General features: G+C 38.7%; 1 protein-coding gene across 8 annotated transcripts in view; it reads right to left on the minus strand.

The window, feature by feature from the left end:
- Positions 1-938: 938 nt before the first annotated feature.
- CARF (calcium responsive transcription factor) overlaps positions 939-17241 on the minus strand; it is a 64137-nt gene continuing 47834 nt past the window's right edge. For 6 of the 8 annotated variants that reach the window (XM_051786853.1, XM_051786854.1, XM_051786856.1 and 3 more), the window contains 3 exons: positions 15093-15223; positions 13749-14112; positions 11307-11449 (listed from right to left, as the gene is read on the minus strand). In XM_051786853.1, coding sequence (XP_051642813.1) covers positions 11334-11449; positions 13749-14112; positions 15093-15223 — 611 coding nt within the window. In that variant the 3' untranslated portion in view covers positions 11307-11333. Of the gene's footprint in view, positions 3070-3188; positions 11450-13748; positions 14113-15092; positions 15224-17241 lie in introns of those variants that run through there. The other 2 variants (XR_007904427.1, XM_051786855.1) reach the window with 2 other exon arrangements.

The raw sequence follows: 17241 nt of genomic DNA on the forward strand, positions 1-17241 counted from the left end.
TAATCTCTCATTTTGCAAAGGAGCTCAGAAGTCTGAAATAAAAGGAATGGAGACACTTTTTTTTTTTCACAGATTGAACTGGCTGAACAAAACTATGTTTCACTATGAAAACATTGATCTTTTTTAAATCGCAACCAATAAACCCTAAGCCACAGCTCCTGAAGATGCTAAATTTGGTTCTAGTGTAGTCTGTTTCTTCAAAGATGTCAAACTCACTTTGCCTGATCCAAGTTCACAAATTTATGGAGTACTTCAGTGCAGAAGATTTTTTGGTAGCTATGGAACACAGATAACCATGGACTCCTCCAGAGCAGACAGTGGCTAAGCAAGCAGGGATGTCCTCAAGAGCTGCACAATGAGGAATTCCTTTCCTTTCCATAAAACTTCAAGAGAAAAGAGAAGTGCCACATGTATTACTTCCATGGCCTTGACACAGCCAAAAAAGCCTAATGAATAGATGATACAGTAAATAAACTGTAAGACAATAATCAACAGTGTGTGATATCACTGGAAGACATCACTTGATGAAGTTATAATGACAGTGCAATTCTTTCTGAAGCTCATCTAATTTATTATCAAAGAAGTCTTCTTTATCCACCACAAATAGCTTTGTATCCTCCAGACAGACAACTAACAATTCACCATCTTCCTTTTAACAGAGAATCTTCCTTTCATAGTGAGATGTGAAAAGAGGGGAAAAAATAGATTAACTGAGCTAATATTAGGAAGCTATCCGTAAATTTTGTATTCCAAACAGTGCCCCCAATAGAAACCATTAAGTGTGTCATGTCAGCTAGTACCCTGTCTTGATACCCTTGGTGTCCAGTGCCAGGTATTTTTCACAGGTGGAGTTAAGAACACACATATAAAACCTACCCTCTAAACGAAGTTCCCGTCTCATTCAGGAAAATAATCTCTGAAAAGCACGACAATAGAAATCTCAATCCCAAGCTTTGTTTATTTCTTTTCCCAAAGTTAACAGCACTTTCACCAAGGATGCTGTTCACTGCAAACTTTGCTCCATTCTGAAGCACAGACAAACATAATGCTGTAAAGATGCCACATCCTTAACATCTGTAAGAACAGCACTACCAAAGTTACCATAAAGTAGAATCCATGATGCAGCATCCTCTCCTCAGAATGATTCTTCCATGCTCAAACCTGTAAAAATATGGCTGGTATTCTTTTCCAGCTGAAATGTAATGGATTGGACCTGTTCCTGAGTTAATTCTCCATCTGAGCTTTACTCTAGTGAAGAGGTGAACCAGCAGAACTTGAAAGGCCTAACCAGAATACATCCAGAAATACAACTTCTGATTCAAACAAGTTACACTCCTTTCTACACACAGAATGAATCCTTCAAATCCTTAAGAATTGTATTAAAAAATTAAAAGCAAAAGTGACTTGCAGTGATCAAACAGAAATCAGTAAGCATTTTCCACTGAGTCCAGATGTAAATTTCAATATCTGATTCAATGTGAGAAAAAATAATTTATTGCCAATTAAAATAGATTAAATCAGTGAGAAACAAATGCAAATTAAATCAGCACCTTCCCTTCATGCTCCCCTCTTTCCTCAGACTCAACTTCACACTTTCAACCCCCAACTTCTCTGCCTCCCTCTGTCCAAAGCAGCACAGGGCAAAGTGGAATGGAGAAGTTGCAGTCAGTCTGTAACAGCTCCTTTCTATCACTCCATCCTCTCACTTTTCCCTTGCTCCATCATGGGTCCTCTCCACAGGCTGCAGTTGTTCAGCATAAGCCTGCTTCCATGCAGGCTCTCCACAGGCTGGAGTCCTTCGGCATAAGCCTGCTCTGGCATGGCTCCTCTCCATGGGCTGCAGTTCCTTCAGAAAAATCTCCACCTGCTCTGGTATGTGATCCTCCACGGTCTGCAAGGAAATGCACACTCCAGCACCTGAAGGAATTCCTCCTCTCCTTCTCTGACCTTGGTGTTCAGAGGACTGTTTTTCTCACCTTCTTCCTCATTCCTCTCTGCCATGCAGCATTTTGCCCTGTGTTAAATACACTTCCACAGAGGTGCCAGCAGCTTCACCAACGTGCTCAGCTGTGCCCCGTGATGGGTCCATTGCAGAGCTGTCTGGAACCAGCTGTGTCCTGCACAGGGTCACCCACACCTGGGCACCTGTACCCAGTACAGAAGCACAAACTACAAGCTGGAGATAAGGAACTTCCTCACCCTCTCCTCTGCTCTCTTTCAAGCTGTGCTCAAAGAGTCATTTGTGGGGGCCCAGTGGGCCAGACTCTCAGACAGATCTGGATTCGAAACAACGGAAGGGGGAGACGGACAGTTCTTTGTACTGATAACGTGCTGGTGCACACAGTGCACAACAGTGCTCTCATCAGCACAGCTCTGCAGCTGTGCTGGCCTCTGTGAAGATGCAGCAGAACCTGTGGCAGGTTCTCACAGTTCCTGTGAGAACTTCTGGAGTGAAGGGGACAGCAGAATTCACCCCAGTATCTCTCCCTCCTTAAGCAAAACATAATGGCATCTTACATTTTAGTCACGTAAGGAATCAATCTCCAGCACAGTAAGGCAGAGAGGAAATTTATCCCCAAACGTGGGAAACCGAGGATAGCGCATTTTTTTAAAACGAGAAATTTGTTTCTATACTGCTCTAGAGAGGAGAAAGAAGCAATAGGAGAAAGGTAGAAAAGTGAAAGATGAGAACATCTAAAACACTTCCCCCACTCCCAAAAAGCACCAAGTATGAGTACAGTGACAGGACACAAAAAACCCCAATATGGGTAGGCCAGCAAGAGGTAATTTTATGGCTTGTATTACGTACAAAGTTAGACATGCACCAGCACCTGACATGAAAAACCTGTACACCCACCAAATTATTGTGAAGATATTGATTTAAAACTGGTAAAGCCCTCTCTCCACAGATCATCTGTTCTCAGTATAAGTAAGAAGGTTAAGAAAGTTCCCACTTTCTCCATCTCCTTCCATGTACAAAACACCTCAGATGTGGTAACTTTTAGCTTTGTCAACAGTCAAGAACATTGAGTTGTCAGACCAGCTTGCATTCAGAAGATAACTACTGCACTGAAGATAAAAGCAAACATACATGATTACCCTTCTAGCTTTTATTAGATGTGATCTTAGAGAATAAATAATAACAAAATCAATGACTAAGAAGTTGTATATTAAAAAAAAACATTTACCATCTACAGTGAGCCATTTCAGCCAGAAGAAAATGCAATCTTCAGCTGTAACTTTGAGAGCTTTCTATCTCCTGTAAGCAGCTTGTTGCAAACTTCCCTTCCTCTTCTGTTCTGTGCTCTGGTCTCTTGACAGTTATCTGGAGTACTCTCAGAGGTAAATGATCCTGAGAAAACATCCAAAACATAGTGAACCAAGAGAGAAAAGTGGAAGCCAAGGAAGAAACACCTGCACACTTCAGAAAACTGAAAAGTGTCACCTGTAATAAACATAAATAATTAATTTCCAATTCTCTCTCCCATTTAATTTTAGCTTTAAGAGAATAGCTGTGAGAAAAAGTTAAATTTACGTAATTTAACAGCAACCTGACAAAGCAAAACTGAATTAGATCTAGGAGAGATTTTGAGGTCAAACTTGTGATTAATTTCCAAAAGCATTGTTAAACTCAAAGTTGGGGGTGGGGAGAAATTGAGATTAGTTTTCCTCCCACTGCTGGCCAGTATTTCTCAAGATGTTCAAGGAAACATATTGTGTAAGGGCGGTACTATATAAAGAGCAAGAATGCCTACTTTTACCATTATATTCTTCAGTTGCTTATTCCTCCTATCAGCTCCCATTCCTAAATTATAGCATGCTTGAGGGTGACTGTCACAGGTGCTCTCAACTCTCTGTGTACATTGTCCATCAAGTTTTCATATACAGAGACCTTTAGCTTCCCTTAAGCTGGAAAGCAGAATTCCATGAGCCATCCTTCAAAAGATTAATATGAGCAGCTTTGCATCAGGCAGAAAGACAAGTGCAGCTGTTCCTGGGAGCCAGAAGGTTTGTCTTCTGCTCAACAAGCACTGCAGAACACAGGGGCATAGCCTCAGAATTTGTCCATAGCTCAGACTAAGATCAAATTCACAGCCAAAGGCTCTCAGTTCACAAGATCTGACCATTTTTGACACCCATCGGTTTCACTGAACCAATGCAAATTCCATGCACAAAGAAAATTTGCCACAGCTAGAACTGATGTGACATGGATGTTAATAAACAAATTGTAGTATGCAGATATTGTTACTGACATACTGCCAAGTAACCAGATACATTATGCAAACAAAAAAGTGCCCTCATGTGATGGGAGAAGTCATAAATGTGGATCCTGGTGTCATGCCTGTTTCCCACTCCACCCCTTCTGTTGTGCAAGTTTCATTCTGCAGCTGCTGATCTTTTTTTGTTGAAGACACTGAACAGAGTGATAATTATAGCACAGATGGAAGATCACCTACACAGGAAGAAAAGTGCCAAACCTTTCAGGCTCGGTTTTGAGGTGCAGCTTGGAATGTTTCATGTTCTGGATAAAAAGAAAAAAAAAACGATTAAAAAGGTTTAGGTTATTTTAGGTTATTTCAGGGCTAGAAGTATATAACATTATTCATTTAAAGCTTACTCTGTAAAAAACGTATCTCTGAAAGGACTTCAGACAAAAGCTCTACACTGCTTCTTTATTAAACAAGCTTTCATTTACTTTAAGAAAATGTACACAGACAATAAAAAGATTAGGAGGTGCCACTGGCCTACAGTTTCACTATGACTTGCAAAGATGGCAATGCATGGATGAGTATTCATTAGTACTTTGGTACATACTCATAAAAACATAAACATTGAGATCTGTCCAAATGCTGGGCATCTTGTCAAGCAGATCAGAGACACAGTAATACTAATACTTCTTAAAAGGAAGATTTACTTTTATTTTCTATTGAAAAATCCTCTTCCTCCCACCAAAGAATGTGGGTTAAATAGAAGTTATGACATCAAACTTTAATCTCCTCTGTTCCATTCATGCTGGTCCTCTCATAAAATCTTACACACCTTCTTCATGCTCTCCATGTCCCTTGCAGGCTTGTAGAACCTCTTGAGTGGGCAAGAACAGCTATGTCAGCACACAAAGACAAATCATTGTTTCTGAAGGGTGCATTCAGGACTAGCACAGAGAGTGTTAGTCTGGCATGAGGACACTGGAACCAAACTTCTCTCTCTCTCCTACTGATCTGCCAACACGCACCTCTGTTCCTGGCTCTCCTGCTGCCATGTGACTGCCACAGCTAATTACATTTTAAATAGTATCTAGAGACAAAGACTGTCCTGCAAAATGCAGAAGCAAGTCTGTGATCCTTCCTGAAGCCACTATCAACATTTCAACAAACGACAGAGCTAAAATTTTAACAGTATTTTAGGGGTAATTTATGCTGTAGTGACACTGTCCTGCTATAGCAATCCAAGTACATTAGAAAAATGTCCAAATGGCAGACAAATAGCTCTCTAGCTCCTTCACAGTGAGGACCCAGAAATCAACTCTTATGAAAGCACTATACGACAAACAGATTTCCATCCTCTGATGAGCCTTATCAATCCCTATTAGAAAAAAGATCAGGAAGAGAGACAAATTTAATTTGCTTAGAACAGCATGGTCTTGTTTAAACAGACAGAATGTCATTAACAGAAGCCAGTACATGCCAAATGACCAACTGAGCTGCGCTGCAGAGAGCTAAGGATGGTTGTAGTAAAAACATGAATTCCAATTACCCACATCTGATTACACGTGCCCAAAAATATCTGCATCATTTAACCACAGCTAGGTGTAATTAAAGCTGTACTAAAGAACTACATGCAAACAATTATAGTTCTGTCTGCATTTTATTTTTTTTTAAGATACATACAATCCTCTGTGCATATATAATTCAAAACTATTAAGTATCCAAAGGTAACTTCCATAAAGAGGCTATCATATGCACGCTTTTTGCAAAGTTCTTCTATCTAGCAGAGGCTAACAGACTACTGATGAGAATAACTCCTACAGCTCCTATTCTTCTGTCCAGGGAAGACTCCTTAGGACAAGGACACTCAGTATTCATACTCAGAAAGCTTTCCATGCTTTTAAACCCCCTTTTGTACAGGATGGGGTCCTAGATGACAAACACACACTGATACTTTGTATGATACAGCAGTACTATTTATGATCACTCTTTTGAAGTCTCTCCAGAAAACACATCAAATCCCTCCAGAATATAAACATGTCATTTGTCATGTGCATTAGAAATGGAATGAGATATTAGATGTAAGAGCTTACATTGGAAAAAACCCAAATGCACACACATACACTCCTGTTAGGTGGTGAGATTTTTGCTTTCCCCTCCTTCTCCCCTCAAATCATACCTTAGTTGCTGCTGTTGGATAGACCACCTGGATAGCTTCTGACCTAAAAAATCAACACAGCCTGTTTTACATAATGCTTGTTTCATTCATTAATGAGGTGCACTGTTGCTGGGAGGAGATAATTTTTACTGATGACACAGGCTCTGAAGTCTATTCCTAAGAAAGCTTTGTTCAGAAGGGCAGGGCAGATCAAAGACAATTTTCTCATCAGAGATCCGTGAAGAGCAGTAACTTTTCACAGCACCATCCTCAGCTATATCACTCTTTCTATCCCTAATGGAACAGACTTTTCCTGCCTAGACATCTGAGAACATATCTGCTTGGATAGGCTTAAGGGAGAAAATTGTAAGTTTGCCAACAGACAGACAAGCTAACAGGCAGCTACTATCCACAGCCAGAATCAAGAATTCAAGTGGTATGAAAGAGCCCAGCCCTAACAGCTGGCAGAAACCATCCTTTCCCTCCTTGTTTTATGAAATCTTTCAGTTGCTATGAATGTAATGATGTCCTGTGAAATGTGGCTCCCTGATATTCATCCAGGTAATGATGATGATGACCCCCAGAGCAAGCAAGGAAAAAAATTAATGGAATTAAAAGGAACATATGGATGTAGGATTCTGAGGAAACAGGAAGAAAAACTGACAGGGGCAAATCTCACCACTATTTAATTGTGCAGGGAACTCAGCAGCTGCTTCAACAGTCCAGCAGCGAAACATTGAGACTGGAGGACCCGATGGATGGGATTTCTCTGGAAGCCTTAGTAAGTGTGAAGAAAGAGACATTTGGCTGGATGCTGAGTATGCTTGAGGTAGACAGAGTTGCAGTCAGATGGATGAGGAGAGCAGCAAGTTAATTCAGTTGGGAAGAAAAGCTTTGTTTTCCTTGGTATCATGTAAAGAAAAAGAGTCCTGGGTCAAAGCTCCAAGAGGAGTTTCTTCTTCATATTATAAGCTAAGAATGGGCATCTCAGACTATGGGAAGTCATTTATCTGCCTCTGATACTCACCAGAAGTCAAGCAGCTTTGTTGGTTTTGAGGGCAGGACATGCTTCCCTTTTCTTCCATACCTTTAAGTTCCTACCATGAACTCAGACTATGCACTACTGGCATAGACAGGACTGTGGACAGACTCAGGAGCTGCACTGAACCTTTGTGATGGGTTCTCAACCCCAGAGCCCACCCTCACCACTGGGGCCCCATCAGCCCTCCCTGTAGGACCCTTGCTTTTCACACACCTTCATCCTACTTGTGCTCCATCATACCCAAAACTCACTGCCCTAAAATAGCTCTTGCATTTCTCCCCATGAGCCCCCATAATGACAACATAGACTGTACTTTAAAAGAAAAATTAGTTTACATTGGAATAGGAATATTATACATTAAGTTACTATATAAAATATATATATATACACACACATACATATACAGACATCTGTGTCTCTAAATTTTGTACAAACTGCAACAACCTTTATACAACAAAAAGGACTCATTAACACTACTGGTTCCATCCAAAAGGCTGTCAGCCTTGAGTGAGAGCTCTGGTTGTGTGCTTTTTTTAAGCCTTCTCTACATTTTATCAAAAAGTTATTTTTGCATACACATACAGAAGCACAGCCCTTCTTGTAAAGCAACCGATCGCTATTATGGGCAACCAACAACGAGAATAAACGGAGGATAATTTGTTCAGTTACAGTACTGTTGAAGCTCAGGGTCTCTAAGTTTGCAAAACAAATGCTTGAACATAACCACAAGAAAACAAAGTCAACATCAGAAAAGCATCCACAATTCCAACACAAAGTAATAACCAACTACTTTGCACGAAGCTACACAGCTTTCTCTGAAAAATCAGCCTTGTGTATACTATTCAAACAAATTCAACTGCACTGAAAGTGGTAATGTTTACTTCTGATCTTTTTCATATACATAACAATCTTCTCTGTAAAATTTAGGTGGACATTAGTGAAAAAAGGTATTGAGTATAGAGACTGGATATGGGTGATGAGTTCATGTTGTTCCACTAACAACACGCGCAAAACAAATGTAAACATATTCTTTGAAAAAGAAAGGTTAAATTAAATTAAAAAGCAACACAGTAATAAACTGAAACATGTATTTGAAAGACAAAGAATTGAAATTCTGTGAAAATGAAGAAAACGGAAAACAAAAATGTGAATATTGGCTGAAGACGCATTTCAAATAAATTTTTCGATGAACAGAATTAAAAGTCTAATCCCCAGCTTTTAAAACCAACTAATTCCTTACTGCTTCTTTAAATTTCCTCCAACTTTTTCTTCTATTGTTTTCAGAATGCCATGCAAATCAGGGTAGAATTAATTTTGCAGCCTGCAATTCAAGATGGACTAAAAGAGTATTTCCTCCAGCTGTGAGCACTAAGTTAAAAATAGAAGTACTGTCAGAAATATTGTTCAGCACAGGATGAAGCTGTAGCTTATGGTGGAAAGAACAGTGACTGTTAAAGAACAGAAATGTTAATGAGGGAACTAAGCAAGAACTGATGGAAATGTAACTTCTCTTCCCTTGAGCTTTCACTCCAACCATAAACATATTGTTTGCTTTGAAGAGAACTAAAACTGAAATAACATCTTGCTGGTAATCTTTGGCTGTAGTTTATTCTTTTGAGAATAAGTATTCTAAAAAATGAGGAAAAATTCTCGAAAAAAAAATGAGCAATATAACATATGAGAAAGATAAGATAGTCTGGAATGCACTAGTTTAAACTCTAAGAAAAACCAAAGGTGATGGAATCATTGAATACAGCAACACAGAAGGAGGTACCTGTTCTGGTATGCAGTTATTGAGTTGGAAAAGAAAAGGTGACTGCTACCTGAGTGCTCCAGAACTATGACTGCAGCAGAAAACATCCATTTTGGACAAATGTTCACAATTAACAACAACAGCAACCAAACCAACCAAACCCAACCAAACAAAAAGTCCAAAAAAACCCCAGGTGCACCTTGTGGAATTGTCTTTAGCCAGAAACAAGTAGGATATACCACAAAACAATTCAGTGTAGAAACTAAATATGAGAGGCTCAAAAAAAAAAAAGAGATTTTTTTATGCACTTGCATGATAAAATACTGGCTCTTATTTAATAAGAGCATGATCCTGTAGGAAAGTTCTAATGGGAGCTAACCCATAAACATTAGCTTTAAACAAAGAGCATTCACAATGCTAGTTAACCTCACAGGAGTTAATGTATGTTAAGACTAAGATATAGCACCTACCTAACAAATGCTGCACATAAAGGCATTTGGAACACAAGTTCAGTGTAAGATTTTTGAAATGCTCAAATTTTGAAATGCTCAAAAGAAAATGAAAAAATAATTTTAAATGTCCACTATTTAGATGATGTTTGTGAACGCTTGAATGTAAGTTAGTAAATGTAACGATTTAAAAATGTAAATATTTTGGTTCCCATAATATTTGCAATACTTTCTACTCTACATAAACAAACTAATCATTTTCCTGGGTTTTTTTTGTTTGTTTGTTTTCAAGTCATAGAAACAGAAAAGTTCCCAGACAGCATTCTTCCACAGCATACAGAAAAAAACCTCGTAATTTTATGATCAAGCTCTCGACCACTAAGTAGGAACTGATAACAGAACTGCTCCTATTGCTGTATACGAAGTATTCTGAATATTGCTCTCGGAATTCATCATCTGAAGCAAACAATGTAATTGTTTACCTTGATATCTATGTTGGTATCAGTTTAATTTCATTTAGGGCTTTAAATTGACATGTCTGCCCAAAGAAACATAAAGAAACACGTCTGTCACAGATTACACAACTCAGTGCTTGTCATTTATTATGGCTTTGACTTAAATATTGCTAAAAGATAATTTTTTTATCACATTCAATTTCTAAAGATTCCTGCTAATTATTTTAATGACATGGACCATTTTAGTCTTAGAAGATGTCACTGTTGAAAAAGATGAGTTTGTTTTCTGAATGTTATAGTGACAGTACATTTGGACATATTGCTTGGATTTATATCACTTTGTTTTCTTGGGCTTGTTAGGAATGCCTACATTACAAGCCCTACATCATGAACAGCAGCAGGTTAAATCACATTTATCTGAGCTGGTAGCTTTAAGTGCATAAAGCAAACGACAGGTAAGCTGAAATGGTAGCATCCATCATTCTCCATGAGACAAGACTCCTGCATTTAGTTGTTACGACCGACTGCTAACACAGTACCACTGCAAAGGAAGGCTGCATGCAGCAATGAACCTCACCATAAAGCCAGAACACAAGCTCAAAGATGTCAAAGTTGAAAACATTCACCGTTACAATTCACACTCTTTTCTTCATCACACAACCTTACATTCACCTGGCAGCCTCACCTTTCTCCTCTCCTTGATCTTCACACCATTAACATTATGACCAGGTCGAAGTTGCATTTTCTTAAGCATCCATGTTCTTTATCACTTTGCAGTTTAGCATCCTGACCTTCATTTTGTCACAAAACCATTGCCATACTGATCAACTTTGCCATTGGATTCTGTGATCTTGGAGCTGACAGATTCTATGGTCTCTGTAGTGCAACAACAGTCGAGGGTCTCAAGGAGAAAAAGCAAACCCAGCATTGTGATCCACACTTTAAAGCTAAGGAATTAAACTGTGGAAGACCTTCAGAAACATTAACCAAAATGGGCCATTTGGATAGCAATCAAATTACTCAAAGCTTGAAACAGAAGAGAGAGGTGGTGTTCCACAGGGCAACTGAATGACCTGGAATTGGCAGTGAGCCACATCAGTCAAATCAAAACAGCTTTCTGTCAGAACAACTCTAAAGTATGCTTAGTCTAAATGTCACAGTACAATTAAAAAAGAATGGTAGGACTTTGAGAGCACCTGCCTTTCCTTCCAAGACATTAGAGTTCTCCAATTTGAAAAATCCTTCCAGGCTTCAGAGGTGTAGGTGAAGAACTATGGTGAGGAACTGTGGCAGTCTCTGATTTTATCTGGTTCCATAGACAACGCTTTTTCTCTTGGCTCTTGTTTAACTTGGCTCACACAGGTAATACCCTTCGTATTTTCTTCAGCTTAAAAACAAAACAGAAATCAAACATTGAAGTTCAAACTCCACTGACAATGCTTCAGCCCCAATAACTGTATGCATTTAAAAGAAAAACATTTCAGGAACTCAAGCTAATAGGTAAGGCATACATGAAGTTAACTGCTGTTTAGCTCGACAGCCAGTTACATCACCTACTGTGCTCTAAGACATTGCAAGTCGACATGAATTTACTACAGTAAGGCCCCCCTTGAGTAACAACAGTTAAAACATCTTCTTAAAAAATGTTTGGAGATATAAAATCACTTTCACACAAAATGTCTTTTCTCTTTCCCATGGAAAAAAACAAAGCTACCATCTTAATTTTTGGGGTTTGCTGTGAGGTTCTTTTCCGCAGAGAAATGGAGGTGCTATTGCTGAAAAAATTAACTCTAAAGTATGTTGATTTAGAGAATGACCTACACTTCAGGCACAACTGGCCATTTCTCAATGGCTGCACACTCATTTTAGCAGGAAATAGCCTACTCTTAAGCTAGCACTTAGAAATGAGAAAATCCAGAACACAGAGGATAATTTTAACCAAGTCCACGTGTGCATAAGTGTGTGCACACGTGGAGGAGAGAAAAAAAATCTTGAAATATACATTGACTGAAATGCTAAGTTCAAGTTTATGGTGTTTCCTCCAAATAAGGTCAGCAGCATTATTCCCCCTTCAGTCTAGACTCGTTTTTGACCTGCTCACCAAAGAATTTGTCTCTGGGGGAAAAAAAACCCAAACAAAAAACCCCCAAAAATTTCATAGGCAATTCCTCCACTGACTTAGGAAAGGCACCAATATTCTTGCAACTTTTAGATTCAAGTTGGTGAGGACAGTTTGAGACCTTAAGCAGAGAGAAAAGGAAAGTCCAAAAGAACAGTGAGTTTAATTCTTGCAGTTATATGATTTTATATTTGACTACATTTCTTTATGAGCAAAATAGTGTTTCTTTTAAAAATTAACTTACAACACTTGTCACATACAAAAATTTTTGAGATGCATCAACATCTAGACTGAGGAAATGGGCTAAACATTTGAGAACCTCTCTGAAATTCTTTTACCCTGAAAAAAAAAGAATTTCTCAGGAGACAAGTCCAATTTTAAAAGGGAAAACAACCAGTTACACAAGCCTTTGAGTACAACAGGCAGAAAATCCCTTAAATTTATCTTTGACAATACTGCCACAGTAAAATAGCCCATTATCACTTTAATACATATGAATTTCAGTATATTTCCTCGTGTACCCTTAATTTATATTAAACTCTATAATATTCTGAAAATGAAAACATAAGAATACATGAAGAACTAAAAAGGAAATAAAGTTTTGCTGACCCGCAGAAGTCATTGGTATGTACGGAGATAATTGTTGGTACGTCATTATGAAGGTTAGCTATGATCTAGCACATCTTTAGCTAGATGTTCCTGCAGAACTACTCGAGTCATCTTTCTAAAAGTCACAGATGACAAGAAAAGATAATATAGAAATAATAAAGCATTGCACAGCTAATGTTTCAGACTCTCCGGGTAGTCAAAAGACCACGTTGTGCTGATCTGTGTATGGTTCACATCTAATAGGTTTTCTTCACCCAAAATTAAAAATCAATCCATGAGAATGCAAGCTTCCATTCTCAATCAGGTTCCATGGCAGAGAATTCAAAGGCTACTGATATTTGTTAGCAGTGGTTTTAAGGAGCCTTCAATTTTGATAGAAAGTCATTTACAGCATTTATTGCGTATTTTTTAAAACTGTTTTCAAAGAGTAGTTTGAAATTCCAAGCAATTACGTACAACTCCATCTGACCATTTCTAAAGCACATTGATGATCACAGAATTTTAGTAAAACATTATTAAAAATTTTCAGAAATCTGCTGGGATGGTGTAAACAAAGAAGTCATCAAAATCCCCATATTTCCTTCCAAAGAGTTCCAACTAGATTCAGTATTGGTTATTTCCTATTTTTATTTTTCCCCCAAAAAATATTTTGAAGATCATAATTATAGCTAAATATTAGGATTTTTGGCAAAAACATTGTGTTTAACAAATAAGTTGGTATTTGGTCAAAGAAACTGACAAGTGTCTTTTTGCAGCAAAAGATAAGTTTGGGGCTGCTTTTTTTGTGGTTTTTGTTTGTTTCTTTCTTTTTAATATAGTAAAAACTAATTAGAATCAGCTGAAAGAAGTCTATGCTGGAGTTCCCCATTATCAACACATTTCTCTCCTTTCAAGCCACACAGAACAAAATCCACTTTATTTTCTATACTTGCATTTTACAGAGAAAACTGCAACTTACTAAGTGCTGGCTGGTTGTCCACAATCTGAACTGGAATAGTCTGTACATCTCCCAAGAGAATCTGATGAACTCCTTGCAGGCTTCTGGAGTCATTTACACCTCCAGCTGGTACCAACTGGCCCATGGCAGCCAGACTTTGATCAGAGCCAGGTGGAGTCCCAAAAGCAGAGGCAGCAGCACCGTGCTGTGTTAGGCCAGCACCTGCTTGCAGGTTATGTCCCTGATTAAGTGTTAGAGAATGGCTGGTTATTGCACTCCCTGGGGAATCCAGGAGACTTGCAGGGCTGGGAGGGGAATGGTTATTTACAGCTATCAGGGCTGCTGATCCATTTGTGGAGGTAAATGCTGACTGCAGCTGTAATCCCTGTGAAAGAGAAGGCAGAAGTACTAACATATATTTTTATTTATAGCAGAAGGAGTTTGCATTTAACAGCACATATTTTGCAGTGCTGGAAGTGGATAGCTTCCAACTTCCTACACACAATCTCTTTTGAATAGTCAATCCCAGCAACCCTAGGCTCAAAATGTATTTGAAAACAATTGGGATAATGGTATCTAACAGCATCTAGAAGACTGCTTATGACCACAAAGCTCTAATTTTGGATTGATACTCAGTTTTGAACCATTCCCCAATACTGCCCATTCCAACAGGACGTGGATAATCTATGCTAAGCATACTGCTTTAAAAAAAAACAGTGTGAGGTGGAGCCAGGCTGTCTTCAGAAAGAGAGGGAAACACCAAGTAGAACAGCATCTTAGTGCAGACTGTATTTCTAGGGAAAATATTGTGCATTTCATTGGGGCTCAGGAAGTATGAAAGTAGCTTTTCAAAGCAGTTAGGGAAGAAAGCTAAGAGAGCCAGCTTGGAAGGGAAATGAGCTTCAGAAGAAGCTCTTTTAGCATGACATTCTTATCTCTACCCTTTAGCCTTTCAACCTGGAAGTTTACAGATCTGAGCTAGGAGCAGTTTTAGGACTTCAATATATTTCCTTAAGAGGCTGAAGGAGGATTTAAATGGAATAAATAAGACTGACCTATCTCCCCTCAGTTTTGCAGCATTTTCATTATGAAATGACTGGACCATATGGAATATGAATAGGCACTGGGTTTGAAGCAGAAACCCACTACCTTCATCTTCTTGGTTTTGCCTTCACAAGAGACCCTAACTTCAAAGTGTTGGCAGCTGGTAGTGGGATCCCCTGCACCACAGCTACACGTGACATGCCCGAGTTCACAGCCCTGAGTTACCTAGACAGTGTTTGGGATTAGCTGAGAGGGAACCTGCTGTTCTCAGCCTACCCTCAGCACTTCCAGCACAGCGTTCTGTAAACAACTTGACTGTACCTGAAGTTGTGCAAATATCTTGGGCTGAAGTGAAGAGAGTGAAGACAACAGCTGGGCTGTTTCTGGTGGCAAGGACTCCCCACTCTGGTTAGATTCTGCTTTGGTGATGACTGACTCCCCTCCTGAGCTCCCTACAGTGCCAGAGAGGAAGCAGACAGTTAGGCCAAATTTCTTCTTCCCATTTAATAAAAGCTTCCCTTGCAAACCAAACAAACCCCTTCAATCTCAATATAGATACACAGAAGGCATATATATATACATAAATGCTGTTTTCTTTGCAGAACCTGGATGCTAAAGAAAAAAGATTGTGTATGAGAAAAAACCCCAATACTGTAGGAAGATTGTATGTATCTACACAGAGCAAAAACCAGAAGCACCAATAAATCTGTTCTTGAGAGCAAAGTAATTGCACCCTACACTGTGCTTTGAATTTGTAGTTATAGAACAAAGGCTGAAACATTTCTAGCAAAGCAGCAAACAAATAATTTGACAACATCTACACCTCAGTAAGGGCTCAGTAACAGACAGGTATCAAAAAAAAAGGGTTGTCTTCAAAAAAAAAAAAACTACACAGGAAATTTTCTGTCTCACCACTCCCTTCCAATCTTGTTGTTCCAATCTTAGCATAACTTCTATGTAATATCATCAAAAGTCCATTTATCTGGAGGCCTTTCAGCCTACAGATTACATCATATCCTCAAAATTCTCATTCAGTGTAAGAATGATGGACTTCATTTCCTGAAGGCTTGTAAAAACTGAGATTCATTTGTAGCAATCTCTGCAAGAAAACTTCTCATGGGATCATTTCATTTCCTATTTGAGCCACCCAGAACATTTTGGTTAAGATTTATGCAGACACAAGTAGACATTGCTCAGCCTTTTATTTAGGAGTTTCACTGTTATAACAGCAAAAGAAGAGCTTGCCCTGTGAATGCAGACTAGTCTGGTGAATGGCAAAAACTGAGAATGGTCAACTGCAAAATGCTTTCTTATCAGAAAATCATAGAAAAAGTTTCAGCAATCTGAGGGGAGATTCATTTTTCAACATACATACCGATCTGCAAACTCTTAACTCTTTATCACAACTGACCACAAGATACTCTCTATAAATCTCCTTGAACACAACTACTTCAAATACTTAGGCTCTTTTTAATATCCATATGCAAATGTGAATGTTCATATGCAGGAAGAGATGGCAGTTCTTTCCTTAGGTTGTATTTTACAGCAACATGCCGAGGAACAAAGCTAATAGTTCAACTCCTGATATCCCTGCTACAGAGGAAGCTGTATCCCATGGAGATATGGAGTTCTGCACAAGAAGTTCCGTTATTGCCTGATTTCTTAAATGTAAAGTTGTCCCCATTTGGCACAAGTTGAAATTAAAAAAAAACCCGTATACAAAGAGTAGTCATAAAAGTCAATGTTGTTTTCCCTTGCTACCACTTCACAAACATTAATAAGAGCTCATTTTTGGAAAGCCAGGCTTCTTTTTTTCCTTAGACTTGTAATACAATTATAAACACGTGTTTGAAATATATACAAACACATACCCACACATATAAAGGAAGACAAGACATGCTGCAATTAGAGTATCTGCTTATTTTCACTGAGTTGGTGCACATGTGCATAAAACTAAACAAAACCAATTCTCTGGCCTCCTGTAAAATTCAGTATGTCACTGGATGGATGTTTACACATTTGATAGGCTACTTTGTCTTAGAGAATTATCTGTGTAAAACAAAGAAGCCAAGAATTGGTCTCTTCCTGAACCTTCTCCAGCACTCAGTTCATACCAAAAGGCATCCTGCTGAGCTCTATCACAGCTGTTGAGGGCACAACTATTCTGTGTTTCTCCATAAAAGCCCAGTAATAGCAATATTAACACAGGCATGCAAGCTTAACTGCAGTAAGTCTGCTCACACTGCAAATTTCTTTTTTCCTAAAAAACAAGACTTTCTTAAAAAAGAGGGACACTGTTCAAGCTGAGTCTAATTTAATTCTCTTGACAGGTGTTATTAGCATCTTCATCCAAGATAAAATGTTCTTTTCACACAACCATCCCACTAAAATTTTTTATTGCTTGAGGCTGCTAAATAAAAGCCCAATTCATTATTCTAGTACTTCTTCCAACAACATCATGACTACATAT

Source organism: Manacus candei, unplaced genomic scaffold (genome assembly GCF_025592945.1).
Source record: "Manacus candei isolate 608988 ecotype Guabito, Panama unplaced genomic scaffold, ASM2559294v1 h1tg000023l, whole genome shotgun sequence".
Taxonomy (NCBI): domain Eukaryota; kingdom Metazoa; phylum Chordata; class Aves; order Passeriformes; family Pipridae; genus Manacus; species Manacus candei.